The sequence below is a fragment of the Notechis scutatus genome, chromosome 1 (genome assembly GCF_049901735.1).
Source record: "Notechis scutatus isolate UNSWTSFEM ecotype Mainland chromosome 1, rNotScu1.2, whole genome shotgun sequence".
In the NCBI taxonomy this organism is placed as follows: Eukaryota; Metazoa; Chordata; class Lepidosauria; order Squamata; family Elapidae; genus Notechis; species Notechis scutatus.
The window spans coordinates 96,474,442-96,487,594 of NC_142009.1; the positions used below are offsets into that span (position 1 = coordinate 96,474,442).

General features: G+C 40.5%; 1 protein-coding gene across 1 annotated transcript in view; it reads left to right on the top strand.

Annotated features, from left to right (window-relative positions):
• The window catches only part of THEMIS (thymocyte selection associated), a 32,094-nt gene extending 20,589 nt beyond the window's left edge, over positions 1–11,505 (top strand). The window contains exons 3-4 of the mRNA XM_026666265.2: positions 1,119–1,577; positions 10,217–11,505. Of these exons, the coding sequence (XP_026522050.2) occupies positions 1,119–1,577; positions 10,217–11,217 (1,460 nt within the window). The 3' untranslated portion in view covers positions 11,218–11,505. The remainder of the gene's footprint in view (positions 1–1,118; positions 1,578–10,216) is intronic.
• The last annotated feature ends 1,648 nt before the right edge of the window (positions 11,506–13,153 follow it).

The window sequence follows — 13,153 nt, forward strand, 5'->3', positions numbered from 1 at the left end:
GCATACTGGCTGGGCAATTCTAGGAGTTGAAATCCATAAGTCTTAAAGTTGCCAAGGTTGGAAATCCCTGCTCTAGGGGAAAAAAAGGAAAGGAAAACAAGGAAAACATTTTCTAAATATATATGTGTGTCTTCCCTCTATCCCTCCACCCCCTTATTCTAATAAAACAGTTTCAGTGGCTCTGATTAAGATGGAAATAAAAACACCTTTCCGGGATTTCATTTGCAGAACTTTTTGCTTCTTAATATTCCACAGCTGTAATTAGAACTGGATGACCCTCTCAGTAATTAAGCTATGACAATATAAAGCCAGCTGAAGGGGTGGGGAGGAATCTAATAGTATTACATGCCTGCATTTTCTATAAGGTGATGTTTAAGAAGTTTCTAAAGAGAGGGAGATGGATCAGAAAAAGCAACATGGAAAGAATGGTCCTGCCCACTGTGAGCTGTCTGTGTAGCTTCAGCCCTAATCACAACTGGTCTCAGACTTCATTATAATTGGCATGCTATCTCTTGAAATTAAGAGCCAAGTTTGATAAAGCAGCTAGCCTAGAAATCGGGAGAATGTGAGTTGTAGCCTTACCTTAGGCATAAAAAAACAGTAGCAGAGTGACTTCACATCAGTCCCTCTCTTTCAACCCAACTCATTTAACTGGGTTGTTGTTGTTGTTGTGATAACAAAGGAGGCTGAAGGATTACATTTCATTCACTGCCTGAAGTTGCAATAAAGGTAGGATTAAAAAAAAATCTTAGCAAAAAAAGCAGAAGGTGTAACCTTGTCTCTAAATCAAAGAATAATTGTTATACACATTCATGTTCCAAAGTCATATGGCTCAATATCCTGCAAATGAAGTAGCTTAAATACTTGGGAGATAGCATTTCAACTAGTAATTTGGCAAATGAAAATGAGCAAGTAATAGGTATCCTCACAGCATGCCCAAATGTGCACACGCATATATGTACATTTTCTTTACTTTACAAAAGTATTGCCAACTTTTTCTAGTTTAATAGAAATTTCCCGAACTCATGCAGCTGTGAATATAAAAGGAATGTTGGGTAATGTTTGATGTTTGCATAATGTTTAACTTTTTTTCCCCAATTTGAAAATTGCCCTTGAAGGACTTTGCAAGGTAGTGACTGATAAAAGCCCATACGTGAATGTTGAAGAAATTGTGAACAAAGTTTGGATTGGGCCAACACAGCAGGAACAACCATGCTTCTGTTGCTCTAAGGATATCCAGGTAGAAAACCTGACCATCAAACAGGGGGAGAAAATTGTATTTGTGTCTGTAGAAGATTGCAATGAGACCCTGACCGTGAATTGTGAAATAAAGAGGAATGGCCAGGTCCATGCCTTTCTTTTGCCATGTTCTGAAGAAGGAGATTTCCATGAATGTCAAGATGACCAAATATATACCCTGGAAGAGGTTGCCAAATGGAAAATCCCCAAGAGCCGCACAAGGAAAATCCTGTTCCTTAATCCTGATAATGCTGGATACTCTTCTGAGCTGCTGCCTAAGAATTTTGGAAGCTGTGGAATTCTAGAAGTTATATATGAAGTCCATGCTGTGATGAAATGTAAGTTCATAAATCAGAAACGTCAAAGTGTATCAAAGACCCCCCCAAAATAGAAACTCGATAATTTGAACAGGTTAATAAAGATGAAGAGTAAATGATTTAGCTCCAGTTTATTTGTAATACAATCTCATGTCATGTTTTATCCCAAGATTTGAAATAACCCTTTTTTTTTGGTCTATTGATATTGTGGGCCACAATGGGCATGAATGTGCATAACATGTGCTGTTTATCCCCACATTTAGGACAGTGAGGAAAATGAGATGGGTACAGTTTAAATGTTCCTATTATTCTGGGGGTGTAATTTTCTGCTTGAATGAACAGAGATACATGCACTTTGGTAAATCTTTTTTACCGATTTAGGGAGAGATAAACAGCAAGGCTCTTCCTCTCACTTTTTCTCTTACTCTTCAGCCTCCTTTCTTCAGAAGGAATGTGTTTTCTCTCTCCCCTAACTTGACCTCATTTTCTCCCACCATGAGGACAGAAACCTCGGAGATGTAGGATTTCTATAATAACATGGTGATCATTTGATAATTATGTGCCACCAACATGTTTCTAACTCCAAGTGACCCCATAGACTTGATCTGCCTATCTATCCCAGGCTTGTTATTTTAGGTCTCCCAAACAGTGCATTCATTACCCCTGAACTCTCCTCCTAGCTTTCCCAGCATTAGAGCCCATTCCAGGTCTTGCATATCTACTGTTGGGGTCTTCCCTCTACAAGGTTTGCCTCATGAGCATATATAGGGGCACACAGCAAAGGAGGATCAGATGTAGTATAATTCAGGAACTGGCCCATAGAAAAGTCATAAATAAGCGATCAAAGTGTTGCATCATATTTAGCAATAAAGTTGGCTTTGGCCTGATCAACTGAAAGAAGTGTGCATCTGGAAATAGACTTGCCCCATTGCTAGACATGTACAGGGGAAGAGAAAACGTCTTGGTCTCCACTCAATATCTGCAGGTGCAGTCATGAAAATGTCATGCTAAAGTGGCTGGTTGATTCCAAAGAAGTCCAATCAACTCAACCTGTCTATCCTATGCATATTTTAACCTGGCTTGCTCTACCTGAGCTGGGACTCTGATTCCCTGATTCTTGACTGAATGGGAATAATAAGAGCTCCAGGAGAACACCTGTAAAGGATGCTTAGGTAGGAGGCTGTGATCCTTTTCTAACCTTTTAAATAAGGAATAGAGGAAGGACTGGAACCTTAACAGTAGAATAAGAGTCATATTATTGAATGGGGAGGATGTCATACTGACACAGCTATATTTATGATGATGACAGTATATTTATGATGGAGACAGTTCTTCAGTTCCAGAGCGTCATCCCTTCAAGGTATGCCAGGACATCACAGGAATTCTATTTTATTGATGGAAGGCAGAATTACAAAATCTGGAAAGCCTGTTAGCTTCCCCTGGGTTTATTTCAAGCTCTCTCTCATTCTCTCTTTGTCTCTGGAATGAGACAACTCACCACAGCCAACTCACCCTAGCCAACTCATCACATCTAACTTGTCATGGGACAATACACCATGGGACAATAGCTGCAGGACAACTTAACAATTTAATTCAATTATTTAAAATCAAAAAAATATTTGGATTTTTGTTATTCACATTTCATTCGGTCCCTCCTTTTTCATCCTTTCTTTAATGATTCGATTCCACCACTTCTTTGTTATTAGTGTAACTCTTGTCCTTCAGCAAGCTGTGGTGAATTGGCTGCTGCAAGTTGACCATGGCAAATTGTCGTAGGCCCCTCAGCCTCTCCCTCCCTTTCCCAGGCCTGAATTGTCTTTTACTTTGTCTTAGTGATGTCTGAATCGGTGGTGGGATTCATAAAAAATTACTACCGGTTCTGTGGGTGTGGCTTGGTGGGCGTGGCCATGTGACTGGGTGGATGTGGCTTTATTTTATTTTTTTTTTGCTTTTTTGCCAACCCCACCCATTTTGGGGAGTTTCCTAGCCTCAGAGGAGCCTCTGGGGAGCATTTTTGCTCCCCTAAAGCTCCTCTAAAGCTCAGGAAGAAAAAAAACAGCATGGGAGGGGCACGCAGCACCCCTCCAAGCTCCATTTTGGGAGCTTTCTAGCCTCAGAAGAGCCTCTGGGGGGGCATTTTTGCTCCCCTAAGGCTCCTCTGGGGCTCTGGAAGGCAAAAAAATGGAGGGGGGGCTGAGCTCCTCCCTCCATTTTTTGCCTTCCAGGGCCTCACCAAGGGGAATCCCGGCACAGCTGATCTATGATTGTCGGGAGCTGATTGTCGGGAGGGGAAAAAAAATACCTTGTGCAAATGTCAGGCAGGTGGGTAAGCGGGCATCAGGCGGGAGGGCGACCGGGTCAAGGGCATGGCCAGCCAGAACTTACTACCAGTTCGGCAACCCTCACCAAATTCTTGCTACTGATTTGCCCAATCCGGTGTGAACCGGCTGAGTACCACCACTGGTCTGAATGGTATGGATATCTTGGATATAGCCACATTCCACTAAACAGAGAACTAAAATATCAGCAAAGTAATAAAGCTGAAAAGCAGCAGGTATAAAATAAAACTGCTGTAGTCTTGGGAATACTTTTTGATAGAATTAAATAAGCACTATTTGGTGAATTGGTTGATTATGTGTCATCAAGTCAGTGCCAACTCTTAGCAACCACATTGATAAAGTTTTTCAAATGATAAACTGTCTCTAACTTGATTTTTCTTCTAATGGTGTACAGTATGTTACTGATGGTTATCCTCCTCTCTTTTTTTCTACCTCTTCCAGCATTAGAGGCTTTTTCAGAAATCTTTGTATAATCCTGCATATGTGCCGCATGTGAGCATTGTCATTTGTGCCTCAAATGAGGACTCTGGATTAATTTGTTCAATGATCCATCAATTTATAGTAACATGTAGTTTATTGAAATGGTACTTGTCCCTTTGGATCCTAAGCATCTTTCACTAGATATATGCATTGGGATATGTTCTACTTACAGACATATGCTTTACTAAATACAAAGACCCAGTGAATAAACAGAGAAATTCCAACTGAAATTATCTCAATTTTTGTCTGCAGTCTTCCAAACATAGCTAATGCAGACTGAAGGTTAGTAAAGATCTTCCTAATATTAAGACCAATTCAGCAGTTAAACCAATTACCCAATGTTATCCATTGGATGTATGGAAGAAAGCTTTAATTTTGATTTTGGTGTTCAGTAAGGGATTGGACTTGAGAACATAAGTGGGTATTTTTAAATGAAAACAGGGCTTGGCTACAAAAACTAATGGACTGGAAAAGAAAACACTTTATTCTGTCATCTAGAACTATTATGCCAAAGTTAACAGTAAAGTTTGATAAATACTTCTATTACACACCAATGAGCTAGTAATCTGATTTTTGGACAACTTTAGTTCAGGCTACAGATTATGGTGGAGGGGGGATAGGGAGAGGTGTCATAATGGTGTAGCAGCAGTGGTGGTGGTGGTGACATAAATGAATGCTGCTAATTAAAAACAAAATAAAAAGCTTCAATGAGAGGGACACTAGTCTAGCCTTCTTTCTGACAAGCTGAGAACAACAAAGTACACTTCTGTGATAAATAACAAATTAGAATAAGTTAGGGTAGGTTAGAGTAGGTTAGGGTATGTAACTCAGGCTTCAAGTCAGAGGTGGTATTCAGCAGGTTCTGACCAGTTCTGGAGAACTGATAGTGGAAATTTTGAGCAGTTCAGTGAACCAGCAAAGACCACCTCAGACTGGCCCTGCCCCCATCTATTCTCTGCCTCCCAAGTCCCATCTGATCAGCTAGGTCTTCTTTTGTTGCCCTGCACAGGAGAACGGAGCTGGAAAGCAGGTTAGTGGGGTGGGGAGGGAATGGGATTTTGCAGTATCGTTCCCCTGCCACGCCCACCAAGCCATGCCCACAGAACCAGTAGTAAAAATATCTGAATTCCGCCACTGGTCCAAGTCTATTAATTGTTTAATAGACTTTCAAGTTTTATATCTTCAGAGACCTCTTTGATTTCCCCTGGTGCTTGTCCCTTTACAGGTTTTGTGTTCCTCTTTCCAATTTTTCCCCTCATGGTTGTACCTTTAGCAGTGAGTTTTGGAGGAGAGAGGGCTGTTGAAGTGATTGTTCTAAAAATATTATATCACCAGAGGTAGCTGTAGATATTACATGGAAGGCCAGAAGCAAGAGAATCATCACCACCACCATCATTATCCTTGATTATGCAGTGGCTGTGAACATGAAGCCAGAAATACATGATGAAAGGTGCTTTCTTCCTCGCAAAATAGCGAAATGTATAAACAAAGGTTGATTTCAATTACTTGCCTACATCTAACTACTTTCTGTTAGGCTATGCGTACAGAATATGTGAGATAAGCTACATGACTTGGAATTATCTATAGGTTTTTCGGTACAATTTATTTCGGCGTTATTCCCCTGAGATAGTACATCTTTGGGTAGCTTGTTTTCAGAAGATCTGTCCTCCCTGTTAAATCTAAGAAATACTGACATTCTGAACAGACAACAAACTTAATTCCGGCAAGGAATCATTCTATCAGCTGATCCAGACTTTTTGCCTGGGCCACTCATGGTTTCCTGAGTACACAAACAAATGATGTCGTTTTTCTGCCAAACCCAGTCCACTGCAAATGCATCCCATGGTTTGGTTTTCCAGCTTCCATTGAAAAGTGCTGTTTTCTCACCCAAGACACTTTAAGCCCTTCAAAATAGATGGCGTACAGCTCTTTGCCCATCCTGGTAGTGGCTTCAATTTTGATTGGCTGCTGTCCCTGGCATAGTCTCGCCCTTACAGTGGCTGGTCATTGCCCTAGGCAGCTAATTAATCCTGGATTGCTAGGCTGTTATATTCTTTGCTGATCAGTAGTTGCTGATATTCCCTGCCCCCCATTCCCAATAATATTTTACTTGATTCAATAATAGCCCATTAAGTCTATTAACAATGAATCCCAGCCCTAGAAGCTCATACATCCCTCAGCTCTTTTATCTCTCAATGGTCACCTTCTTTATAGTTTCTGGACAGTTGAGGTATTTTCCCCTTGCTTTTCTATCCCTTTCATTCTACTGCTGTAGAGATTTCTTCCCCTTTCCTTTATTCTTAAAAATACCTTTATATTACAGTTTTGTTTCTATTAAAGCTAAGCCATTCTTCCTTGCTATTTCCAATGGTTCTTCCAACAGAAGGAAGTAGGAGAGAAAGAACAACTTCTTCCCTGTTGTTGTGACTACTATCACCTCAGAGCAAGGATGGTACCACAAGGGGAGGGAAAGAGGAAAAAAAAGGAAGGATTTGCCTTTGTATCAAAGGAAATATATAGAATAGAATGACAGAGTTGGAAGGAACTTTGGAGGTCTTCTAGCCCAACCACCTGCTTAGGCAGGAAACCCTATAGCATTTCAGACAAATGGTTATCCAATCTCTTCTTTAAAACTTCCAGTGTTGGAGCATTTACAACTTTTGGAGGTAATTTGTTCCACTGATTAATTGTTCTAACTGTCAGGAAATTTCTCCTTAGTTCTAGGTAGCTTCTCTCCTTGATTAGTTTCCACCTGTTGCTTCTTGTCCTGCCCTCAGGTGCTTTGGAGAAGAGCTTGACTCCCTCTTCTTTGTGGCAGCCCCTGAGATATTGGAACATGGTTATCATGTCACCCCTAGTCCTTCTTCTCTTGAGATTAGCCAAACTAGACATACCCAAATCCAGCAACCATTTTTTTCTCTGTTTTAGCCTCCAATCCCCTAATCATCTTTGTTGCTCTTTTCTGCACTCTTTCTAGAGTCTCAATATCTTTTTTACATTTTGGCAGAGGTGGTATTCAGCAGGTTCTGACCAGTTCTGGAGAACCGGTAGCGGAAATTTTGAGTAGTTCAGAGAACCAGCAAATGCCACCTCTGACTGGAGATTTTACAGTGTCTTTCTCCTGCCATGCCCACCAAGCCACGCCCACAGAACCGGTAGTAAAAATATTTGAATCCCATCACTGCATTGTGGCGACCAAAACTGGATGCAGTATTTCAAGTGTGGCCTTATCATATCATTATAAAGTGGTATTAACACTTCACATGATCTTGATTCTATCACTCTGTTAATGCATCCTAGAACTGTGTTGGCTTTTTGGGAAGGGGTGTATGAAGGCTTCCATGTATGCAAACTTTTAGGAAAAGCAGGGGGACCAGTGAGGAGGGGACAATGTCTAAAAGGAAAAAGTGGGCACTGGGAAATGCTCCACAGGAACCAGTCAATGAAATTTTGCCTTCCCTGCATGGACAGGAAAGGCAAGAGACAGGAAATGACCACATAGAGCTTGTGGTGGTTATAATTTAGATTTGAGTTCCAGCATGGACTCATTGCTAACTCACTACAAACAAGGCTGGGATTTCTGGAGCTGGCTTAAGAAACAGCCAGGAACTGCAAGGGAAACTAGCAACTTAGACTGCAGTGTGGAATTGCCCAAAATGAACCTTTTATTGTATGGCTACATGCTACTTCTGATGAATTTCATGGAGGTGGAGATTGCACCTTTCGTTGATCATTTGCCTCAATATTCTCACAGCTTTTCTGACAAAGCAATGCTGTAGACTGTTTTAATGTGACATTATGTAATGCAATGTGATATAGTTTATAGTGACTTTCTGTCTGAAAGCACCCTGCTACCTAACCTACAACACAAGTAAAAGACATCAAAGGGAAAGGAAGTTTTCTTAAATATATCCAAATTTTTACAGAAATTAGTATGATTTTAGATTTAGTAGTTTCAAAGTTTCTCCTAATTGAATATGAGGATCAAGCTTCAAATATTTTCATATAAAATAGTTATGTTATACCTTCTAATCAGTGGTGGGATTCAAACTATTTTTACTACCGGTTCTGTGGGCATGGCTTGGTGGGCATGGTGTGGCTTAGCAGGTGTGGCAGGGGAAGGTTACTGCAAAATACCATTCCCTCCCCACCCCACTAACCTGCTTTCCAGCTCCGTTATCCTGTGCAGGACAACAAAAGAAGACCCAGCCAATCAGCTGGGACTCAGGAGGCAGAGAATAGATGGGGGTGGGACCAGTCAGAGGTGGTATTAGCCAGTTCTCCAAACTACACAAAATTTCCTACCAGTTCTCCAGAACTGGTCAGAACCTGCTGAATACCACCTCTGCTTCTAATGCAGGCTTCAGTTACTTTTCTCTTTTCTAACACATCAATGAATTTTACCACAGGTTCACACATAAATTATAGTGGATATTTTTCCCTATAATAGTTTATGCTGTGTTCTGCTGAGAAGTAAGTAGCTTTCCTAGAGCAAGATGTTTGTTTTGTGAGCTGTGAAGACCAGATTCCTGCATTTCTTTGAAACAATATAGAGATGTAGAGACTGTAAGACAGGGGTGTCAAACTCAATTTCATTGAGGGCCGCATCAGGGTTGTGTTTGACCTTGGAGGGGTGGGTGGGCATGGTTGGGGTGGGCATGGTTGGGGTGGGCGGGACACAGGACTCATGTTGAGGGTACCTGTGGTGGCCAAGTGTTAAGGCAGGACTTCTCTGAGACCCTCCCTCACTCTAACTATAATATCCTTTCTTTTTTCCTTCCTTCCTTCTTATGTGTGGACAGTATGCAGACCTTTAGTATAAATGCAAGTGCATAATTCATTGTACAGTAAACATTAAGAAAAGATGCTGGACTAGGATCAAGGAAGCCTGGTTCCAAATCCTGCCTTAAGCACAAAGCCTGTTGGGTGATTTGGGATCAATCATTGGCTTCTCTAAGCTATATCTCAAGAAGAACCATTCTGTGATATAAAACATTCTGTGTTCCCATTTGGATGCTGAGTAGAACAGACTATACAACTTAACTACAGTGTAAACCAGTGATGGTTAACCTTTTTGTCATCTCACACATGTCTGCACCCATAATGCAATGCGCAACTCCCTGCCCCTATGAGCATGTGCGCGAGGCCCCCCACGCACACCACATCTCCCGCACATGCGTTTCCCCTATGCATGATTGGCAGAAACTCGACAATCAGCTGGCTGGTGGAGAGCGCACACGCATGCTCAGTGGATCAGTTCCGGGCGATGGCTCATGTGCCAGGAGAAATGGCTCTGCATGCCCCTTCTGGCACAAGTGCCATAGGTTTGCCATCATGGGTCTAAATTCTGTGTTAACTATGCTTTTTCTAGTCCTATTTTAGGGATATAGTCAGCTGGGTATCTTTGGGTCAGTCACTCAGTCCTGGAAGAAGAAGGCAAGGGAAAAACACTTTGACAATCTTTGCAAGAAAACTGCAGGAATTCCTTCAGTCAGTCACCAAGAGTCTATATTGCACACAAACATATCAACTCATTAGTCTAATCCACCTAAAAACATAGTTGTGCATCCTAAAGCACCTACAATATATTGCAATTACTAGCACTACTACTTGTATTACTATCATATTTTAAGTGTTGGATAAAACACAATTAATTTCTACGTTTAGATGTGTTTGGAAATAACATTTAATCTCATGGAAATTAAAAGAATCCCATTGCTTAAATCAATGATATGCATAGAAAATGTTTAATTTTCAATATAACGGGCTGTTGGGTAATTAGCACCATTATATCATTGAAAACTGACCAGAATTTTGTTTCTTTCTTTCTTTCTTTACCAGTTCAAAAAGAGATTGTTCATTTCCATTCTGATTTAGATGTTGAAGTTGAAGATGTCACTGACCACTACAATATTAACACTTTTCTCCAGTCATTATCAGTGAAAGATATATTAGAAAAGGCAAAGACTGGGTCCCCTTTTGTTGTTGCCATAATTGAAGGCTCCATTGGAAACAAGCATTCTTATAATTTCCTGTGTCCTGGCAAAGAAATAGTAATTTACAAAAAGTATCAGGCTGGAAGAATCTTAGCATCTGAAATCAAGAATAATTCCTCTAAAAGATACTTTTTAATTCCTGAGAGCTACAAAGGGAAATTCAAAAGAAAACCGCGCGAATTCCCAACTGCCTATGACCTGGAAATAGCAAGGAACATGAAGGAAAAACTTCATGTTGTAGCTACCAAAGCTTTTGACTGTCCACATGAAGAGATGTGCTCAGTTTCTATTGGAGATGAATTTTTGATTCCCGAGTACCAGGAAAGCCAAGTTGTTGAATATGGAAAGAAGTGTGTGAAGGCTGCATTACCTTGTGAACAAATTATCTTGCCAAAAAACATCAGTAAGACCATCCTCCTTCCAATGTTCATGGAGGGAGGCTTCAATGAAGTGGTGCATGATAGGAATCGATATGATCTTTCAGAGCTTTGCAACAATTTCCATCTTCCATTAAATGTCACAGTTGGCCTAAGGGATCTTTCCACCCAGGAGGATATTTTGGCTGGCATTCCCTGTCTGCAGCTTGAAGAGGAAATCAATGTTTCTCACCTGTTAATCAGCAATCTCAATAATCCCACAGAAATTTGGGAAGTTTCTGTGCACTGTTTAAATATGTCCTTCCAATTGCTGAGAGAATATCCAGAAGATATTGTGCATTTCTCAATAAAGTCAATTGTAGAAGAGATTACCGAAGACCAGTACTATATGATGAGAAAATATAAAAATCAAGCCACTATCCCTCCACCCAGACCTCCTAAAATACACATTGTAGAAGAACCCAAATAATTTTTTCCTGTTTTTCCAGTTCGCCATCGTCTTGATACACCAGATGACAAGATAGAAGATACACAGAAAGATACTAGTTCTAAAACAGAGACCCAGCTTCTCATTTTATTATATGTCTAGTTATTATTATTGTTCCAAAAACCATTTAGTTCCACATTGGTGGGTTCAAGACTGTTGGTGGTTTTGATCACACCTTAATTTCTTTAGATTTTTATTCTTTGTATTTATTTTTTGCATTTATACCTGCTGCAATTACAAGTCTCTTGTTGTCATTAATGTTGTCACTTTGATTTCCCCACTGGGTTGATATGTGTTATTATTTTTATGTATTGTGCAGCGATGTCACATTAGCCAGGAGACTACAATGCTAATACAGAACAATAGTTTGGCTGCCTAAGACTGCTAGCCCTGTTGATTCATGCTTGCACATTTTCCAAGTGTGTCACAGGGGGCAATCTAGCTCTGTACCAGGAAAAAAAAAACTTTCCTGCAATATAGATACAGGCTCTCTCCCTCCAGAAAACTCCCTCACAAACAGGCATTACAACCCGGGAGGTCCAGCCTTAGCAGGATTTTAACCATCCGCACAAAGCACCAGCTTGTTTCCCCCACCAGAGTTTTTTTTTAATATAACATGCTCTAGAACTGCTAGGTGGGCAGAATCTGAGGCAAGTGATAGGAGTTCACCTTGCCATGCAGTATTCGGGCTTGAACCGCTGGACCAAACTGCGGGCTGGATCCGACCCTGGGGTGTTTAAATCTGGCCTGTGGGGCCGGCCTGGAAATAGCAAAGGACTGGCCCATGGTGCCTCTGACAGCCAAAACGGGGTGTGGGGGCCACATGTGCCCCCCCCATGCTCCATTTTGGCCAGCAGGGTAGGAGGCATCTGTCACATCTCTCCCCCACCCTCGGCCAGACCGTAGAGAAGAACTACAATGCTGATCCGGCCCTCGAAATCCAGTTTGACACCCCTGCGCTGGACAAATACCATCTCCAGCATCATTAAGCCACTGCACCTCTTTATATGTTGTGATTATGGGAGGATAAATGGATCATTACAACAAACCATTCAACCTGGCATAAAATATAGATTTATATTTTGAGATGTTTTCTTTTACTTATATTTTTTTCTTTCTCCATGACTAATTTTGTGATCAATGCTCATCTTTTTGCCCTGTCTTTGGTAGTAACATTTCAGTAATCTATTTCATTTTGTCCATTCACATTATTCATTGCCTGCTTTTTCATCCACTTTCCCTAATCCCTGCCAAGAGTACACATCTTTTTCCCTAAGGCCGTCATCTTCACCTAGTGTAAGTAGGGAAATTTCTGCTCGCCGATTATGGCTTTAAGTGAGTAGCCAGCCTTTATTTGATCCAAAATTGATTACTGCTGGTTCTTGCACTTCATGAGTAAATATCTCCAAGACTGTAACTGGAAGCATCCATCTTCTTTCTCCTGCTCTTTCTCAGGGTCTGGCTTTCACAGTTGTATATTACCACTAGAAGACTTTGGCTTTAATTATTCTCATGTTTTGTCACTGAAAATTCTTTATCCTTTCTGCTCTTACCTAAAATTGTCATTGTTTTATTCCCAAAGATTAATGTGGTATTTATTTCTCCAGTACACTCTCATCTTTATCTATTTTGAAGCCGAAGACAACAAATCTGTCTATATTTCATTGTCAAATATAAGTTTACTAAGCATCCTGTTAACACTGTGTTCTTCTTCTTAATATTTATTTCACTTTACATAATTTATTTCACAAGGAACTTGTATACTTTCAGATAACAAAGTGAAGATTCCCACATATCTGATTTTCTTAGTCTAATTTTGTTTCACACTCTCATCTTTTCCATGTCATGATGTTTCTACTATGTTAGTTTAAAAAAGTACGGGAATTATACATTCACTCTCTTTCCTATTTTGAAATAA